This window comes from Falco naumanni, chromosome 2 (assembly GCF_017639655.2).
Source record: "Falco naumanni isolate bFalNau1 chromosome 2, bFalNau1.pat, whole genome shotgun sequence".
NCBI classification, from domain to species: domain Eukaryota; kingdom Metazoa; phylum Chordata; class Aves; order Falconiformes; family Falconidae; genus Falco; species Falco naumanni.
This window is the reverse complement of record NC_054055.1, coordinates 64,729,307-64,751,708: the sequence shown is the minus strand read 5'-3', so window position 1 is coordinate 64,751,708 and position 22,402 is coordinate 64,729,307. Positions and strand designations below refer to the sequence as shown.

Genomic DNA, 22,402 nt, shown 5'->3' with positions numbered 1-22,402 from the left:
TGAAGACACATGCACAGAAAATTGCTTATTTACTGAACAATGCTGTGCAGCTGGAGGATGAGGTGGGAGGGAAGAGGAAGAACTGTAAGTGATGTACAATAGGAGAGCAAAATAAAGCCTGAGGGATTTTTTTCATTTCATACTGTTTCCTTCTTAACATGCCAAATTTCCAGTCAGTTGCCTTTGTAACCAGTACACAAGAATCCACCTTCATCAGAAATTCTGGATGTGCCACTCTGAATACAGAGCTCACCTGCCTTTTCTAGTACCTTTTTCCATCAATGTTGAGACAAAGCACTGGCCAAAAATTCTTAAGAGCAGCACAAGGCTAACAAACTTGATTGCCTACCTGAGCCACCTAACACAACACTGCCTCAGACAAATCCAGCTACTACTGTGGCAGGTAAGATATGAAATCAAGACATGGCATTTTGAGTTTATTTGCTCTGAACAAAACAAAAAAAGTCACACAGTTTGTGACTGGCTGTGGCTGATCACATAGGAACCCCGAATGACTGTGCTTCAGCATTCCTTCACAGCAGGTGAATCGCTGCTCAGGAGAGGGGAACAAACTGCTCCAGAGCCTGATTTACAGAAGTAGTTACAGCAGGTGAGAATTCTGGTTCCTTTTAGAACTTTGCTGCAGTTTTTCCCTTGCTTTTGGTGCTTTACCATAATGTCTGAAAACCACGTGGCAACACTAGAAGAACATACATAAAAATTTCAGGAAGTCGTGGACTGTGCATTTGCTTTAACTTCACCTCTCAGGGGTCTTTGCAACTACACACCCAAAATGCAAGAACTTCTGCAAAATGTATTCCAGTGGTACAGGGGAGCCAAGCCAAGTGCCACTGATCCTCCTGCACTATAGCAGGCTCGCTCTATGTCTGCAGTGCCGTAACAGGCACAAGTATGCAGCTAGGAATCATGGTAGAGAGCTCAAAGACACTGTCTACCAGCTGCGAGCAGAGGATCTGTCAAGTGCAACACCTGGTGCCAAGGTCCCGAAGGCCACACTGTACACATTTTGGGTGGTGTTACATCCAGCTAGGTCTAGGCTGCAGCCAGGGACTGAAAGTCAGTTCATGCGCTTGCTCTGCTAGAGTAGTTGGAGCAGATCAAATGCACTTTTGGAGCATGCCTTCTAGCTTCATCCAGAGGGAATCCACTCTGTGAGCCCTGAAATGACTTCTACACAGTGACTCAAAGATCCCTAAACAGAGAAACCTAGAAGATTCATTTCAAAAGTGACAATTCAAAAATAACACACTAATGTAGATGTGCCTGAAGAAACAGATGGTAACAGCCTAACTCACAGCAATGAAAGCTTGAGAGTACAGTATCATTTTGGTGATACTCCAGTAGCAAAGAGCACTAACAAACCTGTACAACAGCATTGTTTTGCTACACAGGTCCAAAAAGCCACTGATACTTGCTCTCATTAGCTACTACTAATAAGGTTAAAAAAACCCTTGCTGATAGTCACAGCTGCAAAAATTAAACCCTGGGCTTCTAGCCCAGAATTTTATAAAACAGATGACCAGTTCTTATTGCAGAAATTACCTTTAATGTTTACAAATGCAGGCATTTAATAATCCTTCCAAGTTTCCTATGAAATACCATTTGGAAAAAAACCTGCACCCCACCACTTTTACACACATATGTACACGTATTACTTTACCTGATAGATAAACCCACTCATTCTCGGGCTGGCAGACAACATTAGCAAAATGTTAGGGAAGAGAAGAAGATACCTTTCATTCTTTTCCTTATCAAAAAAAGAAAATGAAAGAGTAAATACAACATCACAAGCCCCCTCCCCCGTTTTTTCTGTTTTATATTATTAAAAACTACCATCAATATTACAGCTCCGTAATTACTCCACAAATACTTGCTCCTGCCAAAATAAACTCTCCACAAAATTAAAAAAAAAACCAAAGTGCCAGAATTACTTTATTTTTCCACTTGAAAAATGCTAGTAACACATGCCTATACTTCTTCCTGTAGAGTACAGCCTAATATTTTAAGACAGAAATTTTAGAGTCTGGGTGAAATACTGACCTTAAATAATGAACAACTGCTTTGCTGATTTCAGGAAAACCAAAATTACACATTGGACAGTTTCTTAATATAATTTAGATGGATGCTGTTACTGTAACGTCAAGACCATGGGCTCTCAAACTGGAGAAATCAGATTTTTTAATTATGTTGGACTATGCCCCAAAGTAGAAAAAGAATAGGAAAGAAACAATAATGCTTATATTTGCAACAAAACTACTCATTACTTTGTTCTGGTTTTAATTTGCTGGTTTCACTTATGAAGCTGTCCTTTCTGGTTTTATTTTGGGAATATTTTCATGGAAGGAGAAGAAGGGTTACTACTAATCTACTGCTGTAGACAAGCAAGGAAAGAGAGAAGCATTAAGGTATAATGTTTTAATTTTAATGACAAAAAATATATCCCTTGACAAGGCCATCATCTCAGTTTCAAGCATCTTTGCAAAACAATGCAAGTCCTTACCACGATTTAATGTTTCTATCTGGTTTAAAATAAACATTTACAAGTGTCTTATTTTTAAAAAGACAAAATGAAGTGCTTTTGATTAAATGAAGCTGTTCTATTATCTAGATTATACAGCCAAAAAGCTGTAATGCTATGCAGAAACTTCTAGAAGTCCAATACATTTGACATTTTAGCTCATGACGACAGTGGAGGCTGGGTTTCATTCTGTTTTTAAGACCAGGAGGAGACACAACTGCAGAAGATGCACTATCAGCTCTACTGAACCTTATTTATTTTAACACCTAACAAAATACCTGAGAGAAATAACAGGTGACAGTTTTTTAAATATTCAGTTACATAAACACTTTTCTCTTTCTTCATATTTATGGACATCTTTGTTCTAAGGGTGGAAACTGACTGAATGAGGTTGCAATTCAAAGCCCGGATAAAGTTCAAAGCTTCATTGATTTTACAGGGGAACAACTTACAGTAAAAACATGTCAGTAACCTGTAAAACATCTCCTTTCTTTTAGCACTCGGTTTTAAGATTCTTTTAACAGTATTTCTGGTAGGACCACCTCTTGTGTGTTCTGTTTGTTTTTTTAAAAAATCACCCCAGACTTGCAGCATCACTTCCAACTGTATAATGTCTCTTTATTCTATTTCTCCGAAACCACTTGGTTCTCAAGCTTGTATTTCAAAATCTATGACTTGAGCAAAGTGCCCAAAACCGCAAGGAAAGAGCGTGCCTCAGACACCTTACAAAACAAAACTTGAAAGTTTTTGTTACGTAAAACACACCACTAACTGCTACGCAAAATGATCATGCTAACATAACTGCACATGGAAAATCCTGTTTAATTAGGTACTTTGGAAACAGTCCTGCAAAATCATCTTACTACAATGTTTAAACTGATACATTTGGTTATGTTTCACTAAATTTTACAGATGAAACCACTCATCATCTTCAAGGAAATTTATTTCAGGTTTTGTAGTAAAAGCCTTAAAACAGTGGAGAAAGATTTTAGTCTGGATTAGGGTCTCCGAAGCATTCTGTTTATTTCTGCTAAAGTAATGATTATAGTTAATTTTATTCAAAATGGAAAGACCTGTAGTAAACATGAGAAGGACGTTACCTCACTTCCAGCACACTGAATCATGACCTGGGACATGTAAATCACATTGCCAAGTGTTTTAATATCCTCTCCCTCCCAACAACGGATAGCTTCTGTCAGTATTTGTAGTTCAAGTTCTTTCCGTTTCCGTACTTCTTGACATTGTGCCTAACAAACACAGGGAAAAATACCATCTCTATCAACTCTATCAATTTGGAGCAGGTTAAGGGTAGAAATACCACTACAGTTGTATTTACTGTTGTGCTTGTAGTACACAGAAGACAGCACCTAACTTGCAGCGTTTTCAATTAGATAACTATTACCACTATTTCTTATAAAGCCAGTTTCACTAGCTTCAGTATTATTACTTTTCCTTTCAAAATACTGACTTCAGTTATTGTTCCAAATTCAGTCATAGCTCAAACTTCTCCTTTCTTTACATTTTAAATTTCTGTACTTCCAACCAAAAATGGCTAGCCCTAGCAGAAAAGATTAACAAAGCTGTCACAAATACACATGACTATACATCAGATCATCCTCCTTCAGTAGAAAGAGCTAAGCCAATTGTGCAAACTATGAGTGTATATAACCTTGTGCACCTATTCTTACGTCTCCAGCATGCCCTACTAGCTGTACTCCCATTCATTCAAATTTTCCTCAACAAAAATTGTTTCCTTTTGTTTGTAAAGCACCCAATAGAATAGGATCCTCAAACCTCTTCTGAACACAGACAATGCTAAACTTCTGCTTTAAAAGTAAAAAATAGAAAATGCCAGGTTACTACCAGTACACACTCCTAACAGGAAGCACAAAACATTAAGTTTATAGTAACTGAGACTGCATTAAATATATACTTGTTGCAGTTGAGGTGTGTTTTTTCCCTTGTTTTAAAGTAACAGACAGCTCATCTGTTGAAATTAGACTTCGTGCTCCAATTGTAACTAGAAGTTTCGTATCTTCTAAACTTCACTAGCACTCTCCCCTTAATCCTCTCCCAGCTTCAACATCATTCCCCTAGAAGGAACGCCCTTCAGAAAAAACTCAGAAAATATACTCAATTGTTGTAAAGGAGCCCTTCTTCAGGACACTAGTTACGCTAGAACTAGTAGAAAAGCAGAAGCATGAGTAAGAGAGCAGACCAAGAGATGCAGAATGCTTCATGTGGCTCTTGCATCAGTAACCTATTTGCTATAACTCCCCAGCAAATTACCATCCTTAGCCCTGCTCACAAACACCATCAACTTCCAGGCTTTCAGAAATTTCTTATACAAATATTTACTAAAAAGCTTCATTTTTTAAAGCAATAGAGGGTGATAAAAATAGAAAACATTCTATTTAAAATATACCATCTATTTTTTATCACTCTTACAGAAAGATTTTTGAAGGCAGTCATGGATTTTTGAATATCTGGACGATCCGGATGATAATCCTAAAAACAACGGAGAAAACATACATAACTTTAGTTCTAGTAAAATTGATTTAAAAAGTTTTAGAGGCATAACTGAAAACAAACAATTCTGTAAAATAGAAGTTGTAGACCAATCTGCTCGCTTTTCACAGCAATCTTATTCTTACACCAAACACTGGTGGTCTTGCTTGTAGTAAAAATGACGAGTCACAAAACAATCTTATACTTAAAATATAGCCAAGAAAGTTTTACAAGACCTAGTGGATAAGAAATTTTGAAATCCTATTAGGAAAGTGTTTATATTAGAGTTTTATTTGGCATGTTAGCTTTGTCTCAAACTAGATTTTTCACAAACTAGATCCCTCAGATTAGTATGTTCCGTTGTCACTGACAAACCAAACTCTGTGAAAAGACAAAGACCCATGCGCTTTCTATTTAAGTCCCTCCTTCACACTCCAAAAATCTAACTTATGAAACGCAAAGGCGGAAAACAGTAGCTCCTCAAACTCCTTCCCACACTGGAAAGGGCATTTTTGGACAGTATTCAGTAGAAGTCAAAAGGGACTATTTCGGTGACATGTTCAACATGCTGAGGTCTAAGATGAGAAGCAGCACTCCTTCTACAAGATCAAGTAGCCTCAAGTAGTATGCAGGAGACACATTCAATGCCAAGTCAACGGCAATCAAAGACCCTGGCAAGCCTGTTCTAGGAGTGAGGATTAGCTTCTCTGGCTAGTTTTACTTTAAACATTTAGCTTTTACAGGAAGTTTTACTGCAGTAAGTTTCAAGCCATTGCAGCCCGTATCTTAGAAGGCTGACAGAAGAGCAAACAAATGTAACTTTGGGTCCCATCATGTTTGACATGTACCTTTAAAATAATTGTTGTCAAATCATCATTAAGCTGGAACATAAATGCTGATAAGATATACCTCCATGTGCCTTTCAAGTTCTTTGAGTAACGTGGGGTATTTATCCAGACGCATAAAAGGTTTGCTGAGGCCCGTGGTCAGTACAAGGATCCCAGGGCTGTTGGCACCTTTCATCTCCATGAATTCTCCTAGCTCCTCACTGCGTACACAAAATATTTAAGCAAATTGAGACCAAATTACCAAGACAATTAAAATTACATGGAATTCTTCACTTTAGTCTTTCATCTGTAAAGAATTCTTCCAATAAAACATGAGGCCAAATAAATAAAGTAATTAAAGTACAACTTCAGTACTGCAATCAGTATCTGCATTAAATAAAATACAGGAACAGAGACGTGTGCAGATTTGGGGTCCATCTAAGGAACAACAGACATATGTTCAAAACCACCATTCTAGGCAACTGATGCTCAAAAACAGCTCCTAAATGCTACCCCATACAAGCAACAATTACAGAATAAAGCCATTTGCACTATATTTTATTACTCTGCTCTTTATTCTAGTAAAATGCCATCTGACCTTACAGGTGGTTTACACAGGTAATACACAAGCATAAATGAGTCAATGGTTTCACATTTAATCAAGCACTGATATTTTTAAGGTGTCAGGCACTAGCAGGAAGACACAGAATATTTCAGAACATTTTTCATCCCACATTTACATGTTTAATGGCCTCACCTCACACATGCAAGGTGTTACTACAAAATGACCAACTAACCAACAGCCATACAAATGGTAGACCATAATAGGAATAATTACTGCACAATCTATTCTCAAATGAGTTAGGGTTTCACTGAGGGTGTAATTACGCAACACTTGTTTTGACAGCAAAGCCGCTGAAAGAAATTCATGCTCGCCAAGTATCATGAACTGCCTCCCCTATCCAGATGTTTTTTCATAATTGAATAATTTCTAAGAACTGGCCCAAGTCCTCAACTTTTTCATTAACTCAGTTAAAACAGCAAAGTGTCCTGGAAATTTCAGCTTACTCTGCTATCAAGGAAACTTAAAATAGATGCATCTTCTGCTTCCTTATAAAGCAGAGATTTCAGAAGACCATCGTAGAGGACAAGTTTTTCAAGACTTTAAATGACCAGGAATAAAATGAGCCCTCTCTGTGGGGAAAGGAAGCCATGGTAACATCTGGGCTGCTTTCCAGGCTTCAGAAAATAAAAGTTGCAGAAGAACATGGGATTCTAAAGACAAAAAAAATCTAAATAAAGGAAATTGAGAGCCACTTATTAAAAAAAATATAACATGCATTCAAGCTGTGTCATTCTAGACATCTGCAGATGAGGTTGCTCATGTTTTGAGGCTCTGTTACATTACATTCACTTGTTCTCAAAAAAACCCACAACAAAACCCACTACTATCATGTGACAGTAAATTCTACTCTAAGATATCCTGAAAGTCCTTACTTTCTACGGCTTAACAGCATTACACCCCTGTAAGTCAGAATTACTACTACAACTTTTTTCCCCTCCCTGGTTATCGGCATAGTCTCATTTTTCAAAGGAAGCCTTAGCCAGCTATCAGCTTCAGTACTTTTAGGAAGTGTAAAAACAGTGTCAAACACCAAAAGCAATAAGGGAGGAAACACTTGTACATTATGGCCTCAGTAACAAAAAGGGAAGGGCAAGGATCTCCAAACCTACGTCACAGTGTTTTCATGCTGAATTGAAAGAAAATCTTGACCTGCCTAATTTCCCTAGGAAAAAAACACTGATAGTACACTGCCATAATACACATGCTCAGTTACTAGTGAGTCATGCTATACAAAAGCATTACATAGGAGTAAGACAAAACAGACCTCTTCAGACACACACACACTCTCCTTTCCATTTCAGAACAAGTGACACTTCGCTTATTAATGTCATTTGTCCAAAAGGAAGAGAGCAGAATTAGAACATGAACTGTGACCCCTCCATCCCACCTGGATCTCTCTCCTTCCAGCTCCTAAAGCTTCCCCAGGTTCACAGATGAGAAAGTGCTTTTTCCTACAGTTACTCCAAAGTTTACTTGTCTTCATATTAGTTAATTGGTGTTTATTTACAGTACCTTGCTTAAACACATCCAGCAACGTTTCTGCATTGTCAGTTCCAGCACAACCTTATGCCACCTCTTTTAGAGCAGCACTCCACCCCCATTTTGACTAGGTGCCTGCATTTGTGCAATTTCTACTGTATTCAACTGCAGAGCTGAGAAATCAGCGAGGGGATTTCCCAACACCTGCTTTGCATTTTAAAGATGCAAAAGGCTTCCCGTGTTTGACAATGCCCATAGCTCCACTAAGCAGACCTTGCTACATCCCTCTCAAGCAACATTCATCAGCAACACCAGGCCTTCTAAAATGAGTTTGTGCCATGATCAGGTTTTAACCAAAATGAAAACCCACTGAAAAACCTCCTACAGTACCTTGCACAAAGAATTATGATAATGCAACACAGATAAACCTGAGTAATCTTCTAGCTTAAATTTAAAATCAACTAAATCTGGCCAACTCTGAACATCTAGAGTCTGATGACTTCCCTTGCCTTAGACCTTCTTAGTCACAGACCTCACTCAGCATAAAGTCACACCAACTTCAGAAATTAACTGATTCCGATGGCACCCTAAATATGACTAAGGATTCTGACTCACATTTTGGTTTTACAGTGTTACCAACTATTTATTCATCATTCAGGCTAATTCACTGAAACATTAAGCTGCATGGCTATGGTATGGTGACACATCCTCTCCTCCTGACCCTGCTAAAAGGGAAGAAGCTGTTTCCAGCCAGTGATGAGGCAGACAAACGATGCTATGGCACACCATTTCCAATACCAAGTTTCACCTGTGAAAGCCCTTCTGTCAGAAGGTACTCAGTGGTTTTAAGTCTCAATTCACTGTGTATATGACACTGATCATGTGTATGCCACTGCTTTTTTTGGTCTTACCCATTAATTCCCCCTGTAAACACCCTCCTTCATCCATGTCAGCATCATAAAGTCGAATTACATATGGCACTTGATAAGTATCTTCATCTATTTTAAGGTAGACATTTGCTACAAGAACCAACAGGAAGTAACTGTTTAAACTCATTCTTTGCATTTTGTTTGCTTCAGCCCCAGCTGCCTAACTTTATCAACTATTCCCCTTCATGTTATCTGCTATTCTTTCCCATTTCAGGCAGCATAATCCATACGCATATCTTACAGATTCTCTTTTCTTCCTGACATAGCAGTATGTTCTACAAGACATGCCAAATGCAAATACCACAGGCCATTCAATCTAACATTGTTCTAACAGTGCTAATTTTTGCCGTTAGAGTACAAAGAGGCAAGCCCCCGCCACCCTCCCCCCCCTTCCTAATAACTTCAGCCATTGCCTTGCTGCTGGCTGCATACAAGTGCATTATATTAATAGTATTTGCTGAGCTATCCACTAACACAATGCTTGTGCTTCTTCCCCCCCACCCTTTTTTTTTGTTTGTTTGTTTTGGGGGTTTTTTTGGTTTGTTTTTGTTTTTTTTTTAAATTTAATGCCTCTACAGTAGGAGGAGCATCAGTTACCATTTCACCCACATTCACATTTTTAATTTGCATTATCACTGTTCCATTTCTTCCCAACTTCGGCATTATGAAATGGATGTGAGAAAACAGGAAAAAAAACCTCACTGTAGCCTGAATTAACACTGACTACTTGGAAACCTGAAATAAAATTCTGATATTATCTTGTTTTCACTGTCTACTCTGCAGTGCGTTTAAGTAAACACACTGTGGTTACGCAATGTTGCAGCAGTTTCCAGGCCATTCACTGCTCTTTGACGCAAGATACTTTGCTGTATATTACCTCCTTTTTACTTAATCACAGTATAGGAACCTACAAAGCAAGTTTAAACCTCAGCTCACTTGAAATGTACACAAAGTCCTGAAAAACAGGCTTAGCAATGGCATCATCAGGAAACCTTTTCAAGGGAGCAGTGTTAATGGGTGTAATTAAAAGTGAATGACATAGCTTTCCTCTCAACATTCCCAAGAGGACAATGTCTCCTTTCATACACTTCTGTGCTTCCCTCTGACAAGTTTGGACATGCCAGCTTATTCAAACGCTAGTATGAACACACATTTTTAATACAATAGCACCCAAAAATTTTGTCTGAGCAGTTCCATCATGTAGACCCCATTAGTAGTCTACTCATGCTAAACTGACCTGCTACCTCTGCAGCTTTGTGGACATAGGCAAAATGGATGTTCCTTTAACTCAAGGCTTAAAGCAAGCATCCTTCATTTATTCACAAAGGACAAATACAACACAGGGCATAATGGAAAGGTTTACTTTCAATAAAATATGGGTCAGTTAAAATACTGTTTGAATATGACAACAGCTCACAATTGTTTTTTAATTAATTGCAGCTTAAAAAGTCCGTGTCATTAGCTTAAAAGCACAGCTGCTTTGCAAAAGACAAGAAAGACAATGGCTATTTCATGTCACAGTTTCAGTCACTGCCTGCAATTACCACACTCTCCTAGGTAGTCTGTGCTAAATAAAACTCCAGCCCACAGCTAGGCAGTATATTTTTTAAAAAAGGTATCATTTAGCTGAACAGGAAAAACTTTTGAACGGTGAAATCATCAACTCAGGCAGTTGTGACTAAATAAGTAGCTTTTCAGAAAGAGGCAGCTGAGATTTGAATTCACTACTTGCGTCATTTTACAGAATAAAATGCAGAGAAGCATACAGAAGCGCTGTGCTTCATTTATCCCGAAATCTCGAACTGAAGAGCTCTCCCCACTCCAGACTAGTTAGTTCACAGCTTGAGATACTTTCAAGGTCACCATGAAAAGTGTCTTTAAGCCCTATTAATACATTCAAATCTTTCTTAGTACAGCTGCCTCAAAAGCTGCAAATCAAATTGCGCGAAGGGAAGACAAGTTCAGATGTGCCTACAGTAACGGAAGGCAAAAAAAAAAAAGCAAGCCATTTAAACTTGAGGAAAGCAGATCCAGGAACTAAAACATATACATTTAAAGTCACAACTTACACTTCTGAAGTAGGTCTTTGTTTGTAATAGATGGAGCATGAGCTATCGCTGCTGAGGGGTCTGAGGACTGCACACAGGCACCGCATTTTGAGAACGTTGTGGTACAGCGTGGCTCAACAACCCCTCAACCACAGCTTTTAATTTCCTAGTGCTAAAACTTCCCAGTCAAGCTCCTCTCCCGGGGACTGTTGCTTGGTGTATGACATCAGCCTGCACGCTTGCAGGCTCAGGGATGCACCAAAGTGGGGGAGGCACAGAGTTTTCTGACTCAAGCTGATTTGTATTCAACGCTCCAGTTACTTGGAGTAATTTGTGATGTTTCAGCTCCACACATTTTATCCAGACTGCTAGGTCTGTGATGCAAGTGTAGAATATGCTTGGGACATGTTATCTAAGAGAAGAGAAGAATCTTGCAAAATTAACATCTGAACAAGCAAAGTATTTGTGAATAGCTTTCTTGCAGCTGAGAACTGGCTTGATACTTACCAAAATAAAAATAGCAGGTGTATATTACTATTTTCTGGCTGCCTTATCATCAAATTGTATTTTCTTTTGGAAACATTTTTCTTCCATTTTGTTTTAAAATAAACATACTGTTGTTTAAACAAAGTAAAAAAGCTTAAAAACCTCTCACCCCTCACCCCCCAATAATTATATACTTAATGCTGATTACCTCGAGTCTGTACTCTCCATATTTCTTCACAAGAGTTTTATGTCCACTGATCAGTGGGCCCTGAGACTATTGTTTTTTTTAATTACATTATCCATTCCCCAGTCAGTTCTACACTCATGTATCCTTCCTCTTGTGATTGTGGATACAGTCCCCACAAAGTCTCAGTCCTAGCTTCTGTCCCCTCTTTTTCTTGGCTGGAGTTTCTCCTTGCAGTAAGCGCTGTGGTCATCCCCAGGTAGTCTCAGGAACACGAGGTGTTAGCTATCTTTCTCCACTGCAAGTACCCATTTCTATACTTGTATCCAGCTGGGTTTTTTAATTTGAGACAAATTCATTCTTTCACACCTTAGGTTGCTCAGCCTGTTTCTTCTCCTACTAGAAGGCAAGCATGTCTATGATCAGAAGCACACACAGAAACCAATGCTACTTTGACTAGACACTACGCCCTCAAGGCAGCACTGCTCTCACCAGCTAGCAAAACTATCTCCTAAAATAATACTGTATTATTATATTGGATTACCTAGGGAACTGGGATCTCCGAGCAAAACTATGGGATATTAGAAACAAACCTCATACAATGGAGCCAAAGAAAGTATAAGTGTTACAGAATAAGTAAATTAAATAGGGATCACATACAGTGGCACTAGAGCCGCTACGACAGAAGGGAACAAGGAGAACAGGAGGCAGTGGTGGAAACATGCGAAATGCTGAGCTTCATCAGAGCCACCCCCAGCTGTACCCGGCAAACTCCACCCCTTCAGTTCTAGCCAGTGGCTTAAGACACAAATTATAAGAAACGATGACAGACCTAAGGAAAAGTGACTTATTTCTTCAAAATTATTGATTGATTACACAAAGAATTTTATTTCTGGGAAAAGAATCCACGCAACAGCTCTGAAACAATTTGAGGCAGAAAGTACCTACCAAATTTCAAGATTCTCTACAACTGGAGAAATATGTTGAGTATCAAGTCTAACACCTGGCTAAAACAGTCCCACAACTGGAAGGAATAAGAGAAGCCGTTCCAAAACTTAACAGATTTTTTCTTGTTGTGATTCTCAGGCAAATACAACCTCAGAAACATGCAACTCTGGAATCTGAACTCCTGTATGTATTATTAGCTTTTATTCTCATTTCTTCATATTCACATACACTCAGGTCTCTAACGATACTCATTTCAGTAGTTCAACTATTAATTATCAACTTTAGGAAATTAAAGATGTTTGCAGCTTTGATGATTTGAACATGTAAAATCTCGTTATTTATTAAGTACTATAATTAACCCCCTTCATCCCCAACTGTGTATTTATGTAAACAGGCACCAATGAAAACATATGTGCATATATCCCCTTATTTTGTAATAACCGAAGAGAAGCCCCCACATTGCTGCTACATATGATCAAGAAGCAAATAAAGAAGAGAAAGAGGAAACAGGGTTGGTATTCATACTGAAGGGTATTTTAAAAAAAAGGAGAAAGAAAAAGATGACAGTCACATTCCAATTGAATGCCCTTCAGCCCCATACCAAGTACTGCTATTTAGAATTGACTTCACAAAAACGCTATAGTCAAAACCTCCTTTTTTTGAGTAAGTCCAAAAAATTCTAAGTTAATATCACGTTTTATCTATACATATGCATACAAACAGAGTCTTTACCAGGTGTCAATGACATTTTAAAGAGTATTACAACACTGCTCTAAGACCATGCTTGACATGCCTCAGAAAATGACATATAAAAACCTCATGTGTAAAATTCCAAACCAGATGCTTATAATTTTGATGTTACAGTGATCCAGCTGATTAAAGAAACAATGCAGTTAATGCTTCTAAATAACAGCAAATTTCCTTTGTTTTCGGTCAGCAACAGTAGAAACACAATAATATAACTAGTATATTTTATAGAATAAAAAACCGAACTAGTTTTTGAAGTTTCACCTAGAGCAATTCTGTAGGTTTTTTTGTTGGTGTAGCTCCCACCAAAAGGAAGTGAACTTTAATAAACTGCAGAAAATACTAATTTTGCGGTATAAGAATCTGATATTAAATTATCGGCTAAAGGGTTTTTTTTGCAGCAAAGCTTTTAGAAGCAGTTAATGCATATGTGTTCAGTTTATGAAGTGCACAGAGTTCATGGCAAAAAAATAATCTGCTGTAGACAGTTAATTTAAGTTCCAAATCAAACTGCTCCAGACTGTTCCTTTTTTATCTCTCTACACTGCTACTGAATAGCACAGCTGTTACAAACATGATATTCAAATCCAAGACTTCAGCAAACACCTATTTCTCTGCTATATTTTTGCCGGTTTGAAAACACACATAATGCTTTTGGACACTCTGCTAAAACTGTATCACAAAGACAGTCAACAAATCACCAGTTTCTTAAAAAGAGTCTAAACCTTGGTTTTTGATGTCTGAAAAAATGCAGTTCAGTATTATCTAGTATTAACCCTAGTGTAGTGGTTTTATTATTACTACAATCAGGACTATCCTCAAACCTTACAGTAATTTTTACATTAATGTTTATGAGGGATGCTTTCACACACTAAAAACATCTCAGCTAAATAGACAAGGAGCCAGTTCTGAGTATTTTCCTTTTCTTCATGCCTGAATCAGTTTATTACTCCTCTCTTCCCCCCCTACACCTTTAAAACAATGTAGTTAAAAGCTTTCTGAGAAGAAAAGGTTCAGAACTGCTTACAGCCACCTTCCGATTTCTTCATGGCAGCCAGCTCAAGCAGGTTTTTTAGCCAAGCCACTTGCTACCTACAGCAATGTTCAAAAATGAAGGGCTAGAATAATAAAATAGGCATAATGAAAAAAACAACAACGGGATTCACTTCTGTTGACTCATGCCTGGCAACACGATAGCATTAAATAAAGCTGTTTATCACAGCTTGTCTCCCCTTGAGCTATCTCTTATGAACAAGACAATTGCTTTGAACTTACTTCAACAGCACATTACTTAACTGTTCTATTATACTTATATTGACTCCACCAGGATTTGATAGGGAGCTGACTCCACAGATGAAGCTGAGTTTTTCTTGGGACAACTTACGCACAAAGCAACAGGAGAAGGAGAAATACTTCTCCATTTGCGAAACAAAATGGCTTTCTTCCCTCACATTTCTATCACGGTTTCTTCAGACATAGCTATTCCCTGTGTTTTCCAAAAGTTCAGAGAGCTAGGACATTCTTTTACAAATATCTCCAAATCTTAAGAAATGTAGACAATCACTTGGCTATCACTTGCCATCTTCCATCTATACATTAAATCCCAGACTTCTGTATAGAAAGAGCATAAAAATGTGAACAAACAAAAACTTTAAGCCTAAGAGTATTAAAACCCACATAGGTATGGATCACCTAAATATTTACCATTTAGAGTAAGTGATACTGGAAGTAGGCCATTTGAAAGAAAACAAACGCTACAGGGTTTCATCAGAGAGTTTTAAACATTTATTTTTTTTTTAAACTTTAATTTGTCATTGCTTCTCATAAAAATCCTTCTTTCTGGCTATATTGCAATGCAAATTTTCAGCTTTATTTTTCAAACTGGTGTTGGAACACAGTTACATGTCTTACTAATGTAAGTGATAGTTCATCATAGTATTTGGTAGCTAGAAGGTTTATTTATAATATTTTCAGTTGAGCTTACAAATACACCACATAGTGTTGCTGTGTAAACAAAATGTGAGTTCTTGGAAGAAGCTACCACTATAGCAAACAAATCAGTTATGCTTCTTTTTTTTAGGGAATGTTAAGAATATACAAAATATCTCTACTTTGGTCCATCACATCAATACAAAAAAAAAAAAGGGGGGGGGGGGGGGCGGTGTGAAGCAAGAAGAACAGACATCCTGCTAGGATTTGTCCTGGAAGTTCATGGTTCTGTCCTGCACCACAAGCAACCATAGAAAGCCCTGAAGTAACAGCTGCTTCAGCACATGCTTATCAGAAGAATACACAGGAAAATTTTGTGAAACCTGACTTCTTTAATCAAATTCTGGCCTCAACACTCTTCCCTTAAGGTGACACAGGGCATCTTCTATGCAAATTCAAAGTCTATCCCAAAGCTGAGCAACCTACATCGTGTTAACTCAGCATCATGCTTCTTACACACAGAGGAAACACCGATCTTGTAAACTTGAAAAGCTCACACTGCTTTAATATTACTCAAAAGTAAAGCTAAGGGTATACCATTATAAAGTATATACAAGTGTACAGGCTTTTAGAGGGGTAAGTTAAAATTCACCATCTAAAAAGCCTACTAGTAATCATGTCAATTATGCCATAATTTCACAAACTTGTTTTGTTCTCCACATTTTTAAAATGAAGATGACTGTCAGTACAGTTTGTCTTATGTAGTCAGAGTCCAGCATGTGTTTTTAAATGAGAAAACTCTCTCAAGCGATTGATAACGCACTGCCAAAAGCAACAAGCTGGTCTTGATCATATGGAACAGCTCTGTGTTGTGGTTGTTGTGGTGGGTTTTTTCCTTTTTTTTTTTTCCCCTTAAACACGCTTTACTATACCAAATCTGTGTCAAGAGAGACATCACAGCTTTACAACATGAGTATATTCTATGCAATTATTTTTTTTTAAATCAGACTTAAAAAATGGCAAAGTGAACATACCTGTGTTCTGTGAGAACATTTACCGCTGATGGATGGTTGGCACAGTATGCAAGGTATAAGCCTTTCATTTGTGGCATCAAATTTAGAAAACATCCTCCAACTCTCTGCTGAGCTTCAGGTAACCTAAAAAACAGAGTAGTAAAGAAGAAATCACTGTAATACCAACCAGACACAGAAATAAATTAAAGCCTGGAAAAGCAGCATATACTGGAGTTTTGTCTTGTTGTTGGGTGGTGGGTTTGTTGTTTGGGGTTTTTTTTATGCCGTTGGTTTGTTGTTTTTTTCCAAATAAAAATCAGATAGGTTTCTGTTGTCACTGACCAGCAACCAACACCTTTTTCTTCCTTCTTTACAGCTTCACAGCTTCCCTCTAACTGTCAGGCCCGATTATGCCACCACAGTATAGGCAGAATATGGTATATACCTATAAGACAGTCATTCAGCAGAACTTTTTCAAGAACTAGTAGTAATTAGCACCTTTCTTAGGAGTTTGATTTTTAGTCAATATACCTACCTGTTAGAACAGTTTACTATCCACTCATATATGCCATACCAAATCTTAAAAGCAGTATTTCAGCACTTAGACAAAAACTGAATGGAGCAGTAACAGGACTCTCTCCCTCTACCCTACACTAGCAGAGATGATAAATCTTTTAATAAATATTTTAAGCCTAAGTATCATATTAAGCTCTGATAGCACATATAGAAGCCAGTCACAGTGCAGTAACAGGCTGTTTTCACACAATTGTCATTAATCTGTGTTTAAGGACCATAAAGGACTTTTATGTTGGCTTTTAACTAGGGAAAGAGTGCTGCTTTACCACCATCAGTACAGAAATACTTTCTATACCTCATACTTACTTCATCTTTCATGCTCAAATGCACCACATTTGCTAAGCAGTGAAGAAAAATTTCACAATTCTGTTCAGAAGAGCTTATTTTTCCTAGCATAGAACGGTGCTTAAATAACAGAAGGCTCAGCGACTAGCAAAAAAAGATGACTCGGGAAGCAAAACAGTATTTAGAAGAAAAGCTTACTTGCACACAGTCAGTGAACCTAATGAACTTTGATTAGGTTTGTCAGAGAAATATGTGCATATATTTATTCATATAAATAAGGGAGGACAGGATATGAAGAAAGATAATATGATATACACAGTGTATTGTTCAAAACTTTTAGCAGAAACTCATCTAAAATTGCAGTAAGAAAATATTTGGAGTATAAATATTTGAAATTGCCCATCTGACGCCCACTTAGAACCGGTACGATCAGCAGAAAGTAAAAATCTGACTTCTGAGTTTGCATCTGTACAAGCAGGGGGGAAGAGGAGAGAGAAAATTGCAACTCTTCCAATCTTATTCTTAGCATCTCCTTAAGCTGCATACTTCAGATGCAAATAAGAGCACACTCACATTCTTTTTTAAAATCTAAAATTATTTTCAAATTGAACACAACTGATGGGAAGAAGCATGCACTCTTAACTCACCATGCTTCTTCCCTGCTACTATATCACCATTCTCAGAACTACTCAAAAATATCTATACTAGATTGCTTCCTATGTGAGAAAGAATAAATTGGACAAACAAGTGAACAATGTTGTAAGGGTGTCAGAAGGGATGAAACCCTACGATTTTCTACAGAGCAACTCCCACTTGAAGGACTAAGCCTCTTCAGCAGTAGGTTGTATGGCAGTAGCTGACCGTGTAACTCATGCTGAAGTCAACCAGAAAATGGGACACCAGGTTTTCATCAATCCTAGACCACAAGCTTATCTCTGACACCTTGTCCAAACCCACTGCAAGATAAAATGTTTCAATTCTCCATACATTTCCTCTCCTTGCACAGAGACTGCATCTCCTAACACAAGTCTTTGCTCCTTTGCAAGATGAGACAAACAGTGGATTTTGTTGTTGTTGTTCTTATCCGTTTAACTACTCTTAAAACCAATATTCCACACTGTTCTAAAGCTAGATAAGTAAGTCCTCAAGTAAGTACTCAACTGACATACTGTTAGCACAGTCAAAGGGCTTCACACTAACTAATATTAGTTCCAACAATTCTCTCTGGAAGAATATCGTTTTTCTAATTAAAAAAATGTATTTTTTTAAAAAGTGAAGGTTTTCTGTAATTGTCCTGAGCATGTACATACAGTTTCTAACCAAGAATATTTAGTATGTTCCCTCTGAAAGAGTGAGAGGCGTTCCAGTGAACTTCAGTGGAAAACAACCATTCAGCTTTCCATGACAGCTGCTCCTCTGGGCAGGGGGTGCTCAAACACTGTCATCTTTTCCTACTCCTTAGGTTTGCCCATAGTAGTTAAAATTCAAAGTTCATCCCCAGAAATATTCCCGCAAATTTCAACACAGTAAGTCTGTCTCCAACTAAGCTGTTCAGTCCCTCTGTACAGTATGGGAAGGCCTACCCAATGAAGTCAAAATTAACCGTACAAGTGTTCAAAATGCAAGGTGGGGAAACCTTTCCTTATTTGAAAGCAACACTCACTACAGACACCCAGGAAGTGACAGCTGAATCCCCAGCTAGCACATCGTGCCAGGTACTCTCCCATCACATTAGCAGTGCTCCTTACATTAAAGGCTGGGGTCCGTGGTTTACTGTCTTTCATCTTTATTTCTCTTCCAGAAAAAAGTTCAAATTCTGAAATCAATAGAGTGGCTACGTTTCCAGGGATTTAGGAGAAAACCAGGGGCATTCCCCAGCATACTGAGCAATGCTATTCTTACAGCCTTCCAAGCAGCATTTCCTGCCTAGCAGCTGGTCCCCTTTAATAAATCTAAACATGAACTAATAATACTTTCTTCAAGTAACAGATGCAGCAAAAGTCTCAAACTGTGAAGATGTACTCAAGGCATATAACTCAGTATAAAATAGTCAGAGGCCCCAGTAAACAGTTGCTGAAAATGATTAAATTCCTTTTTTGTACTTAGTGCCAGGGCAGGGGTGGGGGGGTAGGGAAAGTGAATTAGGCTGTTCATACCATGCAGACATCTGTGTCTTCTCAGTCTGCTGTTCTTTTAGCAGAATGAAAGACTGACATTTTCTTTTACATGTTGCACATGCATTGCAACTTCATACTGCACGTTCTTTGTTGAACTAAGTTAATTAGCGGACTTCATGAGGGGGTTGGCAACTCATCCCCTTTTACTTTTCTAATCCATGCATTAGTCACAAGTGTTCTGCTATTTCTAGAGCAACAATTAATAAATTATCTGTATCTCCTTTAACTGCTGAAAAACTAACAGTTTAATGCCTATCACTACATGATATAAAACTTTTAGTAATTAGTGTTCTATAAAGAGCACAGCTATTTTACAATTTATACCAAAGTTTTCATCCCAATATTCTCACATTTGATACTTTAACTAAAGAAGAATCACATAAGTATTATACATATATAAAAGTGATAGCTTCAGTTATGAAAAGGCCAAAGGTATGTTTTAATTTCATTTACAGCATTAAGAGAACCATAACAAAGCCTCTGCTGTTGTACACATGCTACAGGCATCATCATACAACTACATCTAAACTACCCAACATCATCTGCTTGTGGAGTTACATCTGACAGCTATCAGTTCTGTTTCTCCAGACTTAAAACAGATTCCCACTACAAGGTATTTCAAGAAAAGAAAGAAAATACCTTGCTACTCAATCACACTTACTTTAAGATTCTATTCAAAACTGGACTAAAGCTAGACTAGCAGCCGATGGAGAAAGAGTGACATTACAGAACATCCAATTACGTCTTGTGTGTTCTGAAGAAACCTGTCTTAGTTTTGGCATCAGCGGACATTACAACGTTCTGGGAAAGGCTGTGGGAACTGTGCTGAATCCAGACAAATTTAAACACAGACTAACAGAGGCAATTTTAAAACAAAAGTAGGTAACAAAATGTAATCAGCACTGTATGTTTTCTTTTTACAAGATCAGATGCCCCTAAGTTTCACTTGACTGTGTGGTTAACATAAGAGCATCATGCAGCAATGTATGTCCCTGCATATGTGCAGAACCTGCCACAAACTGGAAACTTGCAGTTATCTGGGTGGCATTTTACGCTCTTCTCCATCTTTTCCCACAGAAAGATAACTGCAGAATTTCCTGCCCCTCTCTCAGTATCTTGAAGGAGCTGGAGCATCATTGTAAGTTTGCTAAGTTTGCAGGAGATCAGTACAGAGGATGCCTTGAACTTAAAAGCTGATAGCAGATAAGACCCACAAGAAGTGAAGGTCTGCAAAAATTAAGGTATAATTGTGATCAGCAACGCCAAGGGATGCAGCTCGTGAACAAACACAAGATTAGATATTATCTCATGAGGCTTCACAGTTAACAAGGTTACTAAAATAAGGGGGACACTTCACAACTTTGACCTGATATTTGCACAAATGGAGGCATCATTCAACTTACCCACAATCCATCAGTCTAATTTTCAATGCCCTCTTCACAACTATGCCTTTCACTATTTGTCTATTTGCTTCACCTCTCAGACATCACTTAATACACACGTTTGTTTCAGGCAATCTGAGACACTGTGTTCAAACTCACTTAATGATAACCTTATTTCTGTTGATATTCACAATAACCAAAAGCAAGGGACAACACTGGGATAAAACTTTACCAAGCTTAATTTGTATTTATACTCCCAACACAAACCTGAAACACTGACTAGTTTTGGATTACATTTACGCAACCTCCCTTTCACACCCTGGCTTCCCCCTCTTCTTTATTCCCATTCCACTTCAGGATCATCCCAGAACATGCAGTATCTGCTTGCACTCAAACACAGAACGACATAAAGAAAAACAACACATTACTGCCACTGCAAGAACAGGGACATGAGGGAAACAGGGCAAAACCCAGCTATGGCTGTTACAGGGCAAGGAGGTAAGTCTGTGATACTACTTAAGGGACAGCCAGTGCCTTCAGTTTGCTACACAGAAGGTTATACCCAAGCAGTCCACGCAGGTTGGCGTCACCAGCCAGCCTGCCTGTCACATGCCTCCCCTTAGTGAGAAGTACAGCCACAGACTGATAGCTTCTGTCCCCAGGTGAATGGAAGTTTTTTGAGCAGTAAACATCTGTTCAATCACCTGCTACAAAAACACAGAAAGCACAATACTTGCAATAGAGGTCACACGTATCAGCCCAGAGGTCACCTTACAGACACAGCCTTTGTTCACTCAGAGACTCCTCTGCTGTGTGAACCAATACAGAATTGATCTCGGGCACTGGATCACAGATCTGGGAAGAGACCTAGAGCACTGGGCCACTTTTGGTATTCAACAGACCGGAGCACGGAATGCTCTTGCCCTGTTTTACTGTCAGAAATCCTTTTGCAAGTGAAGACTGTGACAGTGCCTCTCTGCCTTGTCAGTGACAGCTCTTTTCCATTCAACAAAAGAGAATGCCCTTGAAGGTGATCAGTCAAAAGAAAGCACTTTTGAAAGCAGATCAACCAGAAGATTCTCACTCAATGCTAGGTAATAACGTTTCATATGCTACTTTTGTAAATGAAAAAGTAGTATCACAAAGGCAGAAGTAATCCCAAACAAATCTGTCTGACGGTGCCCAGCATCCAGGCAGGCAGACAAGAAGTGTTCCCAGGCCTGTGACAGATGGAACAGCCCACAGAAGCACCACACTGATACTGCAACAGAGGCCAACGCAGACAAGTTGAGAGAGGACAAACCTTCAGCAATGCACCAGAAGAGCTTCAAGGCTGTGGGCAGAGTGGCACACAACTCAAAGCAAACACATCCAAACAACTACTTCCATCAAAACACAAAAAGCAACTACCACAGCATTATGTGTTCTGAAAAAAATCACAACCCAATGTTTAACAACATGAGGATTAAATAACCCAAAGAGGTGCAGGCAAGAAGAAGAAAAGCACCAGAAAGTTCCTGTCACTGAAGTACATGCCACGATTTGTTAAGAGAAAACTCAAACAACAAACTGGCTCAAGAGTGGTGTGGAATTGGAAAAACATTCAACTCTCACACCCAAGAACAGAAATTTGTCAAGCAAGGTAGGCTGGAAGCACTACAACTAGCAGGACATTGGCATTTGGTCATTCTGACATGTCAAGTTAGAAAAAACACCACAC

The 22,402-nt window shown here is 38.4% G+C and overlaps 1 protein-coding gene across 5 annotated transcripts in view; it reads right to left on the bottom strand.

The window, feature by feature from the left end:
- Positions 1 to 22,402, bottom strand: part of ARHGEF7 (Rho guanine nucleotide exchange factor 7) — a 125,707-nt gene that overhangs the window by 27,855 nt on the left and 75,450 nt on the right. For all 5 annotated transcript variants that reach the window (XM_040584540.1, XM_040584539.1, XM_040584541.1 and 2 more), the window contains 5 exons: positions 16,284 to 16,406; positions 5,957 to 6,095; positions 4,988 to 5,047; positions 3,640 to 3,786; positions 1,682 to 1,768 (listed from right to left, as the gene is read on the bottom strand). In XM_040584540.1, the coding sequence (XP_040440474.1) occupies positions 1,682 to 1,768; positions 3,640 to 3,786; positions 4,988 to 5,047; positions 5,957 to 6,095; positions 16,284 to 16,406 (556 nt within the window). The remainder of the gene's footprint in view (positions 1 to 1,681; positions 1,769 to 3,639; positions 3,787 to 4,987; positions 5,048 to 5,956; positions 6,096 to 16,283; positions 16,407 to 22,402) is intronic.